Consider the following 15,851-nt stretch of genomic DNA (forward strand, 5'->3'; position numbering starts at 1 on the left):
TTGGGGTGTTTGTGTGTGTGTGTGTGTGTGTGTGTGTGTGTGTGTGCGTTGAGGGTCATTTGCACAACCAATAATCAAGATTTATCTAAGCATGCACAGTAAAAATTATTATGATTTTAATAGTAACATTAAAAAAAAGCAATAGTAAAAACCTGTTAACTGGTTAACGGTAAGTGTCCATACTATATTCGGTGAATAAATGTGATTATAGTTCATGTAAGTTTACAGGAATATTAAAGTGACAGACAGTAAATTGACACTCCCAGAATTCCCTGCATGACACTTCATATTTGATGTTTTTTTACATGTTTTTTCTTCTTTTTTTCGGTTGTGTACATTAGGGTTTAATCTTAAATCTAATGTTGTTAAATGTTTATTGCATTATTTCAGTATGGTGTGTGTCACCATGATGGGGTTTAGTGTCTGCGTGAATAACACTGTGCACCTTCTATATTTGAGTATTGCCCTCCTCAGCTCGTAGAAACACTGTTTGTGATGAGCTTTGGTTCATCACCTAACTTTCTCATCACCACCAGTTTTTGGTGGTTACTAGTGCATTACATTGGTTCAAAACAGATATTAGTACTTCAATATGTTGGTTTATTAACATTACATCAGTTCATGAAATACAGTATTTTATTGAGAATTTAAGTTAAGTCTGTAAAACCTAAAATGTTGCTACCATTTTTTACGTTGAAGTTCTGGCAACCACAGCTGTCGGGACTTTAAATGACACAGATTTTATTTTTTACAGTGTGGCTTTTCGTGCACCAAAAACAGCAGCTGATACTGATGCAACACACTGACGCTTCAATCACGATAGAAAGGTTATGAGATCCAGATTTAGAAACTTGATTTCATATAATGAATTTAAATTCAGACCTAAGTGTCCAAACACATTTTGACGTCACTGTATTTGTATTTAGATGTGAAAACAGATATTTATCACTGCGCGTTTGACTTTCTTTTACATCTTCATCTCCGCTGTCTTCCTCCAGGACAGTTTTGTTTTGATTTCAGGTGCTCCAGAGCCATGTTTTGCCTCTTGGCACCCCCTGCTGTCAGAATGAGTGAGCAGCTGTTCTCAGCCCCTTTGGATAGAGAGAAGGAACGGAGACCTGCTGTTACATATTTAAAAAAAAAAACTGAGTGTTGCATTTTACCTGTGAGGTGTGTGTGTGTTGCATCAGAGCCCACCTGTGCTAAACACACCTCACACTCCACAGCAGATGGTGATGCTCGACCAACAAGTCTGAAAAATATGGCCTGTAGACTAGATTTAAACATTCACATTAACAATCTGTGACGTGGTTTAAATTCTCCGGTGAACAGAGGTGTGTGTTTGACAGCAGCAACACAATAATTGTTGTTTATTGGAGTCGGGGCAGATCCTCAGAGGGATTGCTGAACACAGATGGGATGAACATCACATGATCAGAAACACACACAGATCAATGCACAGGGCATATTTAACCCCAAAACCAAAGGAGGACAAATAGAGAAGCAGAATTTGCACATTGTGGCATTTTTTTTTCATGCACATTTTCCCATTTCCTATTTTTCTTTAACAAAACGTCTTATAGATTCTGATATTATTTAGATGTTTTAAAATCTATTGTTCTACTTCTATATTACAGTTTTTACTACAGGCTTCATTATCATATAATAATAATGCAAAAAAAAAAATCTTTATGAAGATAAAATCATACTTTTCTTTAAGCAATTTTATTTCCAGAAATGAATTATGAAATTTACACTAGTAATTGAATTATATCATCTTGAGATGGTTATGACAAAAAAACAAACAAAAAAAAAAATATTATAATAATAAAATTGGATTCATTATTGTTCATCAGTTTTAGATGGCTCACAATAACTTAAATAAATGCTATTAAAACCTGACATTTGACAACACAAATGTCTGATTCTATATCTAAACTAAACATATAAATGATTGAACTGTGTGTTAATATTAAACACCAGATCTGTTATATCCACAGCTTCAGCAGCCAGTTTGCTCATTTTCTCCACTTTTCAAAAACTACACAGAAAAAAAACATTTAGTGTATGTTTGGTGTTGGTTTTCACATTAGAAATTACATTGAATAACATTCACATCAACACTGAATTAAACATGACATTTTGAAGTAGAAAGACTGACATTATATGTTTTAAACTTCAAAATATATATACATATATTTTACATTGTACCTTATAATGTTGCATGCAGACTAATGCCTAAGTATGTTTATCTACTTTTCCTTCTTTAGATATTTTTCTATGTATGACCGTATGTTTTTCGCAGTGTATGTTCATGTTAAGCTCTTTTATTTTCGTGATCTTCTGAGACTTAGTGACCTTTTCTCTGCTGTTCGATCATCTGCGGCTCCTGTGGTTGTTTTTCAGCTGAAATCTCGTCCCTCTCGCAGGAAACATGTTGCTTTGTTTGTGTGTCCCGCTGATGAGCGGCTCTGCTTCCACGGTCACGTCTCTCTGGTGTCTCCTGCCGTCTGTGCAGGTCTCTGGCTGCTCTCTGACTGAGACAGGACCTGGTCTGTGAGAAGTTAAAGCCGGTCTCCTGAAGGCAGGTTTAGCAGGAGCGTGAGCAGGTGATGGGTGGCGCAGACGGTCTGGGCAATCAAGCGGTTCAATCCGATTTACCTCCATGAAGCCCGTCTGTGAGCGCAATCCTGGCATGTGATGAGAGAGAGGGAGAGAGAGACAGAGAGAGAGAAAGAGAGAGAGAGAGAGAGACAGAGAGAGAGACAGAGAGAGAGACAGAGAGAGAGAAAGAGAGAGAGAGAGAGAGAGAGAGAGACAGAGAGAGAGACAGAGAGAGAGAGAGAGAGAGAGGATGGCTTTTGGAAAAATTGTGACACGTGTCATATCACAATCTTTGTGATTGTTAAAGGAAGAATAAGAATCCAAATGGACACTAAATGATAAAAGTAAGACTTCTATCTTATAAGAGAAGACATTCCTTTCTAAAAAAAATATTTTACACATAAATAAAAAATGCCATACAATTTATATATATTAAAAAAAAAAACATTTATTCCATGCATGTTCTCTCAAAATAAGTCTGATTATTTCAAACAGGTTTGCTTTTTTTTTCGAGTAACCTCGTCATATTTTAACAATGCTTATATATTTTGGTGAAACATAAGGAAAAAAAAGTTAAGAAAATACATAAAATTCAACAATAATTAAACATTAAACAGTAGGCCTAGTCGTCATTAGAAGATCTCCACATTGATATTAGCATGGTGTGTGTGTGTGTGTGTGTGTGTGTTTATATGACAGGTGGTAGAAGGGTTTCTGGGTCAGTAATAAATGAACACATGCTGTTCATTCACTCTTTTTTATTTGCTTTATTACTCATTTAAAAGCGGTTTGAGAAACAGGAGCCTGTGTTCCAGCACTGTGTGTGTGCGTGCGCGTGCGTGTGTGTGTGTGTGTGTGTGTGTGTGTGTGTGTGTGCGTGCGCGTGCGTGTGTGTGTGTGTGTGTGTGTGTGTGTGTGTGTGTGTGTGTGTGCGCGTGCGCGTGTGTGTGTGTGTGCGTGTGTGTGGTTGTGCTTTTACAATATATGGCTGCAAGGAAAATGGCAAAGTGCAATGCATATTTTGCTTGTCAAGTATTGCTTCTGTCATGTAAAGAATTATGTGCAGCTTTCTGTTAATCATGAATGTTATTCTGTTTGAGAATTTCCATGACTGAAAACCTCATGCCAGTCTGTCACACAAGATGAATAATGTTTTAATGTTAAAAACACTCAGTAACCACAAATTCCTCAAAATCTTGTTTTTGTTATGTAACAAAGTCGAAATGTAAAAAAAGTCTTTCTTACTCAATATTTATGTCTAGTTTTCCTGTACAAAATCAAGATGCACTTAATTTTTTTCTGAAACGTGTGAAAAAAATCTAGTTAAAAAAAAATAATAATAATTCAGAAGGAAAACAAGTTTATTTTTACCCCATTGGAATTTTTTTTAAGACATATGTGCATTTTGCTTCTCAAGTAAATGCAACTTGATTTAAGAATGGTTAAATATTTGTCCTGGAAAACAAAACAACAGTACAAAATAAAAAGAAATTGATTGTAAATTTCACAAATAAATACCAAGAAATGGCAAGACATTGAATTAAACATAAAATAAATAAAAAACTGTGGAAACAGAAATTTTATGGAAGCTGTTTCCATCATGAAATAAAAAAATAAAATAAAAATAACAATTTATTTTTTTCTCAGAATTGTGAGTTTATATCTTATAATTCTGACTTTCTTTTTTTTATTAGTTAATAAAAAATACAACTGTTCATTGTTAGCTCATGTAAGCTCAGGTCCATTAAATAATATTAAAATACAACTTTTTATTTTAATAATGTATAAAGTAAATGTTGAAAATAGAATATGAAGATTAATAAATGCTTCAGGTGTATTGTTAGTTCGAGTTAACTGATCAAACCACGATCAAATGAGACCTTAACGTGTAAACATGCTCTAATAATCTTTCTATGATTTCTCCTGCTATTCTCCAGGGTTTCTGTTTCTTCCCGGTGGGCTCACGCTCCTGATCTAGGGTGGGGGGGGGCATCGCCCCGTTTTGCCATGAAAGGCTACACCCCCCAGCGCACCCGTTACCTGTCCGACTGCGAGCCGCCCCGTTCTCCCAGTCCCCGGGACCCTCTGTACCCCCGCTCCGCCGCCTCCACCCTGTCCCACGCCCCGTTTCTCCTCCCAGCAGCCATGGAGCATTACAGAGCCCTAGACACACAGCACTTCTCCCCGTCGCCCGACTGCCTGATGCCCCTCAACAGCCAGCTGTCCTCCAGCAGCACCTTCCCCAGAATCCACTACAGCTCACACTTCGATCAGGGCGACTTCGGCCCCGCGGCCGACAGCATCGGGGGAATCAGCACCGGGATGCTGGGGACGTCTATGTCTATGGAAATGGGTCTCGGAGTGGGACGGGCCGCCGTGATCAGCAGCGGATCCGCAACTATATCAGGTAAGAAACGCAGAGCTGTCTGGAGAAACCTTCATATAAAGTTAGCTGTGTGCAGCTGAACATCATAAAAGCAAATGCAAAATTGCTTAAAAGTTTGTTTTACTTTCTAAATTGTTTCTTTTTTCATCGTTTAAGCATCATTTTAATGAGGTTTATGTTTAAAACAAACTGCAAAAAGCTGCATTTATTTGACCGAAAATATGGGAAAACCTATAATATTGTAAAATGTTATTACAATTTTATTAATTGTTTTCTATGTGAATATATTGTGATGCTCCGCTGTATTTTCAGCATCGTTCCTCCAGTCTTCAGTGTCACATGATCTTCAGAAATCATTCTAATATGATGATTTGCTGCTCAAGAAACATTTCTGATTATTATCAGTGTTGAAAACTGTTGTGTTGCACAATATTTTTGTGGAAACCGTGATACATTTTGTTTTTCAGGATTCACAGATCAATAGAAAGTTAAATAGAACAGCATTTATTATAAATAGAAATCTTTGGTAACATTATAAGTGTCTTTACTTTACTTTACTTTAATTTAATAAAAGTGTTTATTTCTTGCTTAATCTTACTGACTTCAGACGTTTGAATGGTGGTGTATATTCAAATGAAAATAAGTTATTATCTGAGCCTTTTTTCAAGTAACTTTATCTTTAACAATGTTTAAATATTTTACTAAAACATATATGGACAAAAAATATCATTTTTTTGTGCTTTTTCTCCCATGGAACACATAAGATGTTTATATAATGTCTGCACTGATTTAGAGGCTGTTGAACTCCTAAAACCAATCAATCAAACATATAAATAAATTACAACAATCTATGTTCATTCTCAGATTTAATTTATGACTTTAAAACTTTGCACTTTGTCAAATATTTTACTTGAATTGTGAGTGATGTCAAACCTGCATATACCACATCTTCTGCACCGCATTCAATTTTGCATGAAATTTGCACTACTTAAGTTGATTCTGGTGTAATAATATAGTTGTTGTTGTTGTCTCCTGTCTTTTAATTAAATCCTTTTTCTGAATATTTACGGTACAAATTAAGTGTTGAAGTATGTCTAATAGTATAATAATTTGACTACTTCAAAAGCTTAAAAGTTTATAGTTAATTTATTTAAAATATGGTAACACTTTTTATTTGTAGATGTTGTCTGAGTTGTTTAAAACCCTTTACCTCAACCAGATGGTAGAGATGGCTCAGTCAGCTTGAGTCAAGTTAGGTACTCCTCATAATAAAATATAGTGTCTCAAAATGTGCTCAACCATTTAGTTGAGCAGGCAGTCAAAGGGTTAACACTAAGCATGCAAGTTATTCAGATCAGGTAATGGTAAAAAAAAAAATCAGTCTTAAGTCTCTGGGGTATATTTGTAGCAATAGCCAACAATACATTGTATGGGTCAAAATTATATATTCTTCTTTTATGCCAAAAATCATTAGTATATTAAATAAAGATCATGTTCCATGAAGATATTTTGTAAATTTCCAACCGTAAATATATCAAAACTTAATTTTTGATCAGTAATATGCATTGCTAAGAACTTCATTTGGACAACTTTAAAGATGAGTTTCTTCATATTTTGATTTTTTTTAGCACACTCAGATTCCAGATTTTCAAATCGTTGCATCACAGCCAAATATCGTCCGATACTAACAAACCATACATCAATGGAAATCTTATTTATACAGCTTTCAGATGCTGTATAAATTTACATTTTGAAATATTGACCGTTATGATTTATTGACCCTTATGGCATTTTGTGCATATGATGTCACAAATGATGTAAATTTTCTTAAAATACATAGTTAATTTTTTTAAAAGCTAAATAGCAACTGGATAAATTTATTACGATTTAAGTGAATAAGATTTAGGGATTTAACATTGAATTTTGACATTGCTTCATGCATTCTGAATCTTTTTCTGTTTGACCCTCCTTTAGGGGCAGGAAAGATGAACCGGTTGCCGCCTAACCTCCTGGACCAGATCGAGAAACAGCTGCCAGGTCAACAGGACGGCTTCAGCACGTTACAGTTCCATCGCAGCACTGCGGTGACGACGACCAAACAGCAGCAACAGCAGCGGACCGACAGTCCGGGGAAAATACGCTACTTTGTTCACTCTGTCCAGAAACTGTTCGCTAAATCCCAGTCGCTGGAAAACTCTGCCATGAAGGGAAACATGAATGGCCGCAACAGCAGATCGTCAAGCAGCGATGACAAACACCATCGGAGCAAAAGCAAAGACCGGGCGAAGAGCGAAGGAACGGCCAAACGGAGGCCTCGATCCAATATGTCTGGATACTGGAGTTCTGACGATTTGGACAGTGATATTAGTAACTATAGGAACCCGATGGCCATGATGACTTTGGGTCGTCAAGCGGTGGGATCCGGACCGGGGCCGGGCGGACAGGTGGCGTCCAGGTACCTCATGCAGGGCTACAGCACCATTAGCGAGCACACGCTCAAATCCTCAAAGAGTAACAGTGACCTGAAGCACCAGGGGCTCCCTGCACTCCCAGGACCTGGCGGCGGTGGGGGGGTCGGAGGAGGCCAAGGGCCGATGTTTGACGGGAACTTTGGTAAAGGGGGACCCTGGTCCACACTTACATTAGGACCCACCAGACAGTTGTGCCAGAAGGGCTCGGCAACACTGGATCGCACCCTGCTGAAGTCCAAATCTGTCCAGCAGGATCTGGGCTGCCACATCCTGCAGGTGCGTGGGAGGGTGAGTGTCATTGTGTACTGTATTGCTGTGGTGGAAGTGTGGTCCATTTGAGATGTAGACGTATGCAGGTGATCTACTCATGCACTCTAGAAAGCTTCATCTTTGTGTCTGTGCTATATGTTGTTTTCTGACCGGTAAAAATATCTTTGTACTCTTTTAAACCAAAGTTGCAACTCTTGTTGCAGTCTCCGCTATTTGTGACCCAGGAGCACAAAACCCATCATAAGTCTTAAGTCTCTTTTTTATGCCAAAAATGATTATGATTTTAAGTTAAGATCATGTTCCATTAAGATATTTTGTAAATTTCCTACTGTAAATATATAAAAAACTAATTTCTTTACTAGTAATATGCATTGCTAAGTACTTAATTTGGACAACTTTAAAGGCAATCTCAGTATTAATTATTATTTTTATTTTTTTGCACCCTCAGATTCCAGATTTTCATATAGTTGTATCTTAGTCGAATATTGTCCTATTCTAACAAATCATACTTCAATGGAAATATTAATTCAGCTTTCAGATTATGTAAACATCTCAATAATAAAATTACCCTTATGACTGTTTTTGTGGTCAAGGTCAAGTTTTGTTGTTGTTCTGTCTCTTTAGTTTAGTTTTTTACTAGTCTGAAACAAGGGCCCGGGTTAGTGTTGCCATCTTTTTGAACAACCGACTAAAGCTAAATCAATTCAGTGCACATTTGTGACCTGCATGTACAAAGTGTGCATGGATAAAAAATCGTATGGTGCACGTAGAGTATGCACATACTATACTGGTGATGAAATTAGAATCTCACGCACTTTATGCAGACCCTAACATAAAAACCAAAGGATACTACGCCTTAAAGTATACTGCAGTTTCAAGACAAATTCTTAAGACCTAGATATACTCACAGCACAGTTCTTTTTCATTCTTCGTTCATGAATAAAAAGAAGTTTAAGCGCTTAAGATAAATATGTAAATATGTGTTTTGTACTTTACCTTCAATTACAAAAATAAGAGAATTGAGAGCAGTGTGAAAACAGCAGTTAAGAAAGCATCATGTTCATTGTTGTGGGTGTTTGCACAAGCGCTGCAATTCGCCACTCCAGTAAAGTCACATCATGTTTTTTTTATGTAGCACTTTATACAATAGATTGACTCAAAGAAAACTGTTTTATAATAATAAACATGAAAAAACTGTGTCTGCCTTGCTTTCAAATTGAATTTTACAGTGGAGGCCAACATTGTTAGAACACATGACAGATCTAAAAAAACAAAACAAAAAAAACCATTGACCTTATTTGCCTCCAAAACATGTTCATGAAACATGCAGACGGATGCTCTGATCACAACAAATATCAGATGAAGTAAGTCATGTCCATTTTTTATACACTTTTAACTTCAATATTTGGTATGTCCACCTTTTGCAGCAATTACAGCATTACAATTTACACAATTACAATGTATTCGTGATATCACACATTATATCCTCATTATGTTGTTTATTAGGGACTAAATCTGTTTATTAGGGATTAAATCTGAAATGAGAAGACAAAAATAGACCAATAACACGACCATCAAGTACAGTAGCGTGATTGGATGTACAAAATACACAGAAGAAAATGTTTCTTCTTTTCGAATATTTTTGTCTTGTTTTTCATTACAGATATCTAGAAAAAAATGTAAGAAGATATTTAAGACATAATAAGCAAGATGACAAGATATTAAGTCCTATTCTCTGATGTAAACATGTTTCCATTTGAATTAAGTTTATATTTCTGATCCCACTGGAAGATTTTTGTTCTTGATTTAAGCACGAACTCATTTATGTTTGATGGAGTTTTCAGAAGTCATGTGTTGCCGTGTCATTTTTCTTGTGTCTCACTTGCAATGTTTGTACTAGACATTTTTTCTACTTGTTTTTTTCTGATGTTTGTGCAGATGTCGTCCACCGGTGACTGGACAGGGACTCTGGGCCGAAGCGGGCCCATGGGGGAGATCCCCTGTAGACGGATGCGTAGCGGCAGTTACGTCAAAGCCATGGGCGATCTTGAGGATAGCGACGACTCCGACGGGAGTCTCAAACCCTCGCCAAAAAGCACTGCACGGAGGCAGAGCTACCTACGCGCAACACAGCAATCACTGAGTGACCAGTTCCCCTCAAGAAAGTAAGTCAACACATATAATTAATACATGCGCACATTTTATTTCTGTTCATTATTAAAACAAACCTCTATATGCACAACCGCAGTGATCTGTTTCTGTGCAGAAGGCTGGAGATGCATTAGGGTACAAACACAGAAACACTCACTGGTGGTCTGTCACGACGCCAGAGACCCAATCTGAGGTGTGAGCTCTGTTATTTCATGTTCATCGATGTTGATTCTCTCTCATACATGCATCAGAATCCAGCTGTGCTTGTTCATCTGCTAGATTAAGCACAGCTGGTCTTTCTCCCCTGCATATGCTGAGCCTCGCACCAGCTTTCTGCCACTCACATGTAAAGAAAACACATCGTTTACTCTTGAACAGTTGCTATTTTGTTGAGTTTGTGGACATGAAATGTGCATTTGTATTATCCATCAATTGTGATTTTTTTTTCAACAGGTATCTTGTACAGATCAGATCAGATCAGATCGTGTTATATAATTGCAAAAACACACATACATAAAAGGTTGTTTTTTGCATCCCATTTGTTCCTTTAAATGTGCTTCAAAATCAAATCTGACGTCATCAATGATCTTTAGTAAAAAAGTATTTGTTACATTTGTTGTGCTGCCTTTTGTTTATGCTGATTTAAATAAAATGATTGTGTCTGGTCAGAACGAGTCTCATTACTTTACGTTAGTGCAGTATTATATTCGTGAAACTAAATATTTTACTACTACATCATTTATGAATGCGCTTTTATTTTATTTTATGTGCTTTATGTTTTTTATGTTATCATTTATTTTCATTATTCTTTTTTTCAGTTTTATTCATTTTAGTACTTAAACATATTAATTTAAGTTAGTTGACAATTCCATATTTCTAACAATGCTTCTTTAACAATAATAAAACGCTAAACCACCCTACAAACAGGCCTGATTTTTTTAGCGCATTTTTTTTATATTATTCTTTTGGTTTTGTGAAGAAATATGGCATGGACATGTTTTCTTCAGATTGACTCTTAACACTTTCCTCTCCTAACCCTGATGCTATACGAGCTTATTGCTTACTGAATACAGTGCAGTATACACTACATTCTGATTCATATTTTTATTAATAGAAAATTACATTTTTATTTTTTATTAAACTAAAAAAAATAAACACAATACTAAGAATATTGTTGTCACATGATGGTACATGTGAGTAGCATGTCATAGAATTTTGTGTGAATTAAAAAAGAGATTTTTAAAAATCACTGCTGCTTCAGAACATTTACACATTGTGCACAGTACACTATATAGTAAAAGTATTATGTTAGTATGCTGTTCCGAACATAGCATGTTTCTCTCGCTGTGTGTTCTTTGACATTTAGAAGTTTCCCTTCTTTAATGACTCAAACGTCTTGGTTCGAAGCCCCGCCTCTTCTGTTTTAAGCCCCTCCCTCTTTCTGCACTGTAAGCTCCTCCCCGTCTGACCTGTATCCCTGCCTCTCTCCAGCCGTCTGCTGGACTACTCGATGCTGCAGGGGGATCTGGAGGCTCTCTGGTCCCCCCTCCACAGCATCAGCACCCTGCAGCAGATCGGACGCTGTGTCAGGTCAGTGCAGTGAGGAGACCGGCCGTCTATCAGCTCCTCACTGACCGCACAAAGGAGTCGTCGCACCAGCGCTGCTTTCCTCAACTCCTCTCAAATTAGGAGTGCTGAATGAAAATCGGTTTAGTATTGGCCATGAAACAGTTCTCCTACTCTGAGATGTTTAGTCTGAGGTGGTTTTCTCCATACAGCACAGATCTGATGTTTGAGTTTTGCTTGCATTGCACCATTGCAGACAAGTGGTTTGTGATTGGATAGAGAGAGAGAGACAGAGAGAGAGAGAGACAGAGAGAGAAAGAGAGAGAGAGAGAGAGAGAGAGAGAGCATCCTCGGCGCTTGTAATTCTCTCCCTAACTGCTATAAGAGCTCTGATTGGACGCTGAATGGAAACGGTACTTTGCTGATTGGTCATTAGCTGTGCTGCTTCAGTCTGATTGGATAGTCAAACTGTTTGAGAAGATTGTGTTTTTCATTTAAGAGCAACAATTTTCAGGTGTTTCCTAATAAGTGAACGTTTCTTCAGTAGTTTTGTTGCAGCTTTACCATTGCCATTTGCTTTTTGTGCAGTAGACCAGGGGTTTTCAATCTTACAGATGCCATGGACCCCCCAGATATAATCTATATGAAAGGGCATAAAGTTTTTTATACGAAGACTCAATTTATACAGTGAAAAATTAATATAATTTTTTTCTCATTATAGTGCTGTACACATGTATTATTTATTTATTTACTTTATTTATTCATTTTAATCTAATTTCTGTTTATGTCATCAAATCTCATTTTCATTTTATCTTATTTATATTTATTTATTGTAATCTTTTTAATCTTGTATGTATATTTTTATATTTTAAAATTTTTTGTAATATTTGTATTATTTATTTTTACACTGCTTTCTATTTTTTATTTAATATTTTATCATTTTATTTTTAATTTGTTTACTTATTTTTATTTATTTATCTGTGTTTTATTAATTTTATTAATTAAAAATATTTTAAAAAATCATAATGTATTTTTTTTTCTTGCATTTGTATACCATATTTATTTTTTACACTTTTTTTAATACCATAAACATTTCCCAGCCCTCCCTTGTGGCCCCTGGGGGTCTCCGGGCCCCAGTTTGAAAACCCCTGCAGTAGCCTATAGAGCACTTGATCTGCTTGTGGCCTTTCTCTCATCTCTCGCCTCTTCTCTTCTCTCTTTAACCTCTGTCCCCGTCCTGTCCTCAGCTGTCTTCCTTCTCTCCGAGAGTTCTCTGGGAATCGGAGTCTGGATAACCTGGACTGCATCGGAGGCAGCTCTCCGTTCCCAAACTGGGATGATGATGACTTCAGTCAGGGCTGCAGCACTCTGGGACGCAGCAGCTGCATCAGTCAGGTCAGACCCTTTATGACCTTTGAGTTCATTATAGGACACGGCCGGCAGATGAGGATGAAGATGCATAATATGCATTGAACATAATGACATAGTCTTTTTAATAAATAACTAAAGAAATGGGCTGATGTATCCGTGTGTCACTCATGACCTTTGAGATTATACATGGTCCATTACAGCTCACAGAGCTTAGGGAAATGCATCAGCTCAGAGACAAATTGGTTATTAAATTGACATGCTTTGCTCATTTTGCACATTTCCTGTATGTGAATGCAGTTTTATCATAATTATGTATTTATCTGTGTTTTGATAGGATTTGAATGCCCTTCCACACTGTGCAATAAACCTTTATCCCAAAATGCAATGCACAAGACTTTCCTTTTCCAGTGTGACAAATGAACCTGAAGTGATTACAGCTTTTTTCTCTTTTTTGACTCATTATTTGATCAAAATGCCAGTTGTTGAAAGATTTTTACCCAACAATCAATAATTATGCAAACTACCCTGGTGGCCAAATGTTTAGACTTTTATGCTCACCAGGGCTGCATTTATTTGATTGTAAATACAGTAAAAACTGTAAAATTGTGAAATGTTAATACAATTTAAATTAACTGTTTTCTATGTAAATATATGACAAAATCTAATTTATTCCTGTGATCAAATCTGACTTTTCAGCATCATTACTCCAGTCTTCAGTGATCTTTCAGAAATCATTCTAATATGCTGATCTGCTGCTGAGTTATTAATAATGATGAATAGAAAGTAAATTTTATTGAAAATACAGGTAAAAGTTTTTCATAACATTCAAAATGTCTTTACTGTCATATATGTCACTTTATTGTAACAATTTAATGCATACTTGTTGATTAATAGTATTCATTTATTTTCTTTTGAAAGGTAGTGCATCACAGTTTCTATAAAAATATTGAGCAGCACAACTGTGTTCAACATTGATAATAATCAGAAATGTTTCTTGAGCAGCAAATCAGTATATTAGAATCATTTCTGAAGATCATGTGACACTGAAGACTGGAGGAATTATGCTGAAGAGCACAGATATTAATTACATTTGAACAAAATTTCACATAGAAAACAGTTTTTACTGTGTTTTTGATCAAATAAGTGCAGCTTTGGTGAGCAGAAGAGACTTTAAAAAATCTTTTGGCAGCTAGTGTGTATATAGTGCATAGTGCTCAGTATTCAGGTAATGTCATTCTGAAGGCAGTCATGCACCCGTCACTGTTCTTTCTCAATCATGTCAGTCCACATCAGCGTCACTGTGTCAGCAGGTGCGAGACATGGAGCTGAGCCATCATTATGGAGATGATCTGGAGGACATGCATCCTCGCTCCCGCTGCAGCGATCCTCCTGACATGCCCATGCCCACATGCTTCCGCTCACGCAGCCATAGTTACCTTCGTGCCATTCAGGCCGGCTGTTCTCAAGACGATGACACGGCCTCGATGGATTCTGATTCACCGCCGCCCACGACCACAACGACCGTACGCACATACAGCGACAGCACCGGTGAGTACAGACCAGCAGAGCCAGTCTGACCAGTGCTCAGAGAATAAAGAGAAGTGTGTTTCTGCTAGAAAAACATTTAAGAAAAGAAATGCATATCAGGATTTGATGGTGTTGCTTATTGTGCTGTCCAAAAAGAGCTTGTTTTCCATGTTTACAATGAAAATAAACGAGTCATGCTGTTGATCTAATGACACAAAAGAAGCTGAAGTGCAATAAAGTTCAAAAGTCAGTCATTCAAAAGTTTATATTTTAAGCATTTTTATTTTTATTATTTACATGACTGGCATTTATAGATGTAGGGAACTAATTAATTTTGACCTTAGTAAATGTTTCTAATATTAATTTCTAGATACACACAGACACACACACACACACACACACACACACACAATATATATATATATATATATATATATATATATATATATATATATATATATATATATATATATATATATATATATATATATATATATATATATATATATAAATAAATAAATAAAATTCATTGCTGTTGCCCAGAATAAAGGTAACACTGAACACACACTTTTTGTAACAACTTGACTTATTTTCTTGGTTTTATTATGAATATTATATATATTGTTTATTTATTTATTTATTTATTCAATGTTTTGCTCTTGTTTTTTACAAGAGACATCGTCTTGCTTGACTCCCTTGACATATACTTTATAATTGTTATGTTTTATTATTATTATTATTATTATTATTATTTGCTTATTATTATTATTACTATTATTATTATTTGCTTATTATTATTATTATTATTATTATTATTTTACCTATGCACAATTATATAATCAAATATTTTATTTATTTCAAATAATTTGACCAAACAGGAGTATTTTTCTTTGAAAATTCCTGCATATCCTACTTAAGAAGAGAGAGAGAGAGAGAGAGAGAGAGAGAGAGAGAGAGAGAGAGAGAGAGAGAGAGAGAGAGAGAGAGAGAGAGAGAGAGAGAGAGAGAGACCCGCCCCCTCTCCATTTCATTCACTACTATCCTCAGAAGGGGCGGGCCGATTGTTTGCGTCACACACTCACGCGGGGCGGATCTATCGGTCTGTTATCCAATCGCTTGCACGCAGAACAGTGACTGACAGCTCATTTGTCCAGTAATGATTCCCGACGCGTTGTTTCCTTCAACAATACTCCGCTGCATGTCACGAAGGCGTTTCCACACGGCTCTTTCTTTCCGCGACGTGGACGCTCTTATGATGATGGTGATGATGTTGTGTTAATATAAATCTCAGTATATGAGCGAAACAGCGACGAGTTGAGCATCGTTTCCAGCGCGAGAGCAGGTGAGAAACAGATACAGCTGTTCACGTGATGCGGATCGACATTCACGCACATTTATGATTTATATACTCACACGTGTGGATTTTGCTTTAGAATTGTGTTCTTTAAGATGGCAAACGTCTTTTTAAAATATATTTCATGTCCAGTGATTGTATCGATTGGCTA

At 36.4% G+C, this 15,851-nt stretch overlaps 2 protein-coding genes across 7 annotated transcripts in view; one reads left to right on the forward strand and one right to left on the reverse strand.

The window, feature by feature from the left end:
• The window catches only part of tgm2b (transglutaminase 2b), a 251,085-nt gene that overhangs the window by 156,765 nt on the left and 78,469 nt on the right, over window positions 1-15,851 (reverse strand). The gene's annotated exons all lie outside the window — the stretch shown is intronic.
• dlgap4b (discs, large (Drosophila) homolog-associated protein 4b) overlaps window positions 1-15,851 on the forward strand; it is a 104,318-nt gene that overhangs the window by 71,078 nt on the left and 17,389 nt on the right. For 2 of the 6 annotated variants that reach the window (XM_059497731.1, XM_059497727.1), the window contains exons 3-8: window positions 4,542-5,011; window positions 6,965-7,749; window positions 9,670-9,896; window positions 11,374-11,472; window positions 12,696-12,843; window positions 14,130-14,367. In XM_059497731.1, coding sequence (XP_059353714.1) covers window positions 4,542-5,011; window positions 6,965-7,749; window positions 9,670-9,896; window positions 11,374-11,472; window positions 12,696-12,843; window positions 14,130-14,367 — 1,967 coding nt within the window. Of the gene's footprint in view, window positions 1-4,541; window positions 5,012-6,964; window positions 7,750-9,669; window positions 9,897-11,373; window positions 11,473-12,695; window positions 12,844-14,129; window positions 14,368-15,530; window positions 15,689-15,851 lie in introns of those variants that run through there. The other 4 variants (XM_059497728.1, XM_059497729.1, XM_059497730.1 and 1 more) reach the window with 4 other exon arrangements.

Source organism: Carassius carassius, chromosome 17 (genome assembly GCF_963082965.1).
Source record: "Carassius carassius chromosome 17, fCarCar2.1, whole genome shotgun sequence".
Lineage (NCBI taxonomy): Eukaryota > Metazoa > Chordata > Actinopteri > Cypriniformes > Cyprinidae > Carassius > Carassius carassius.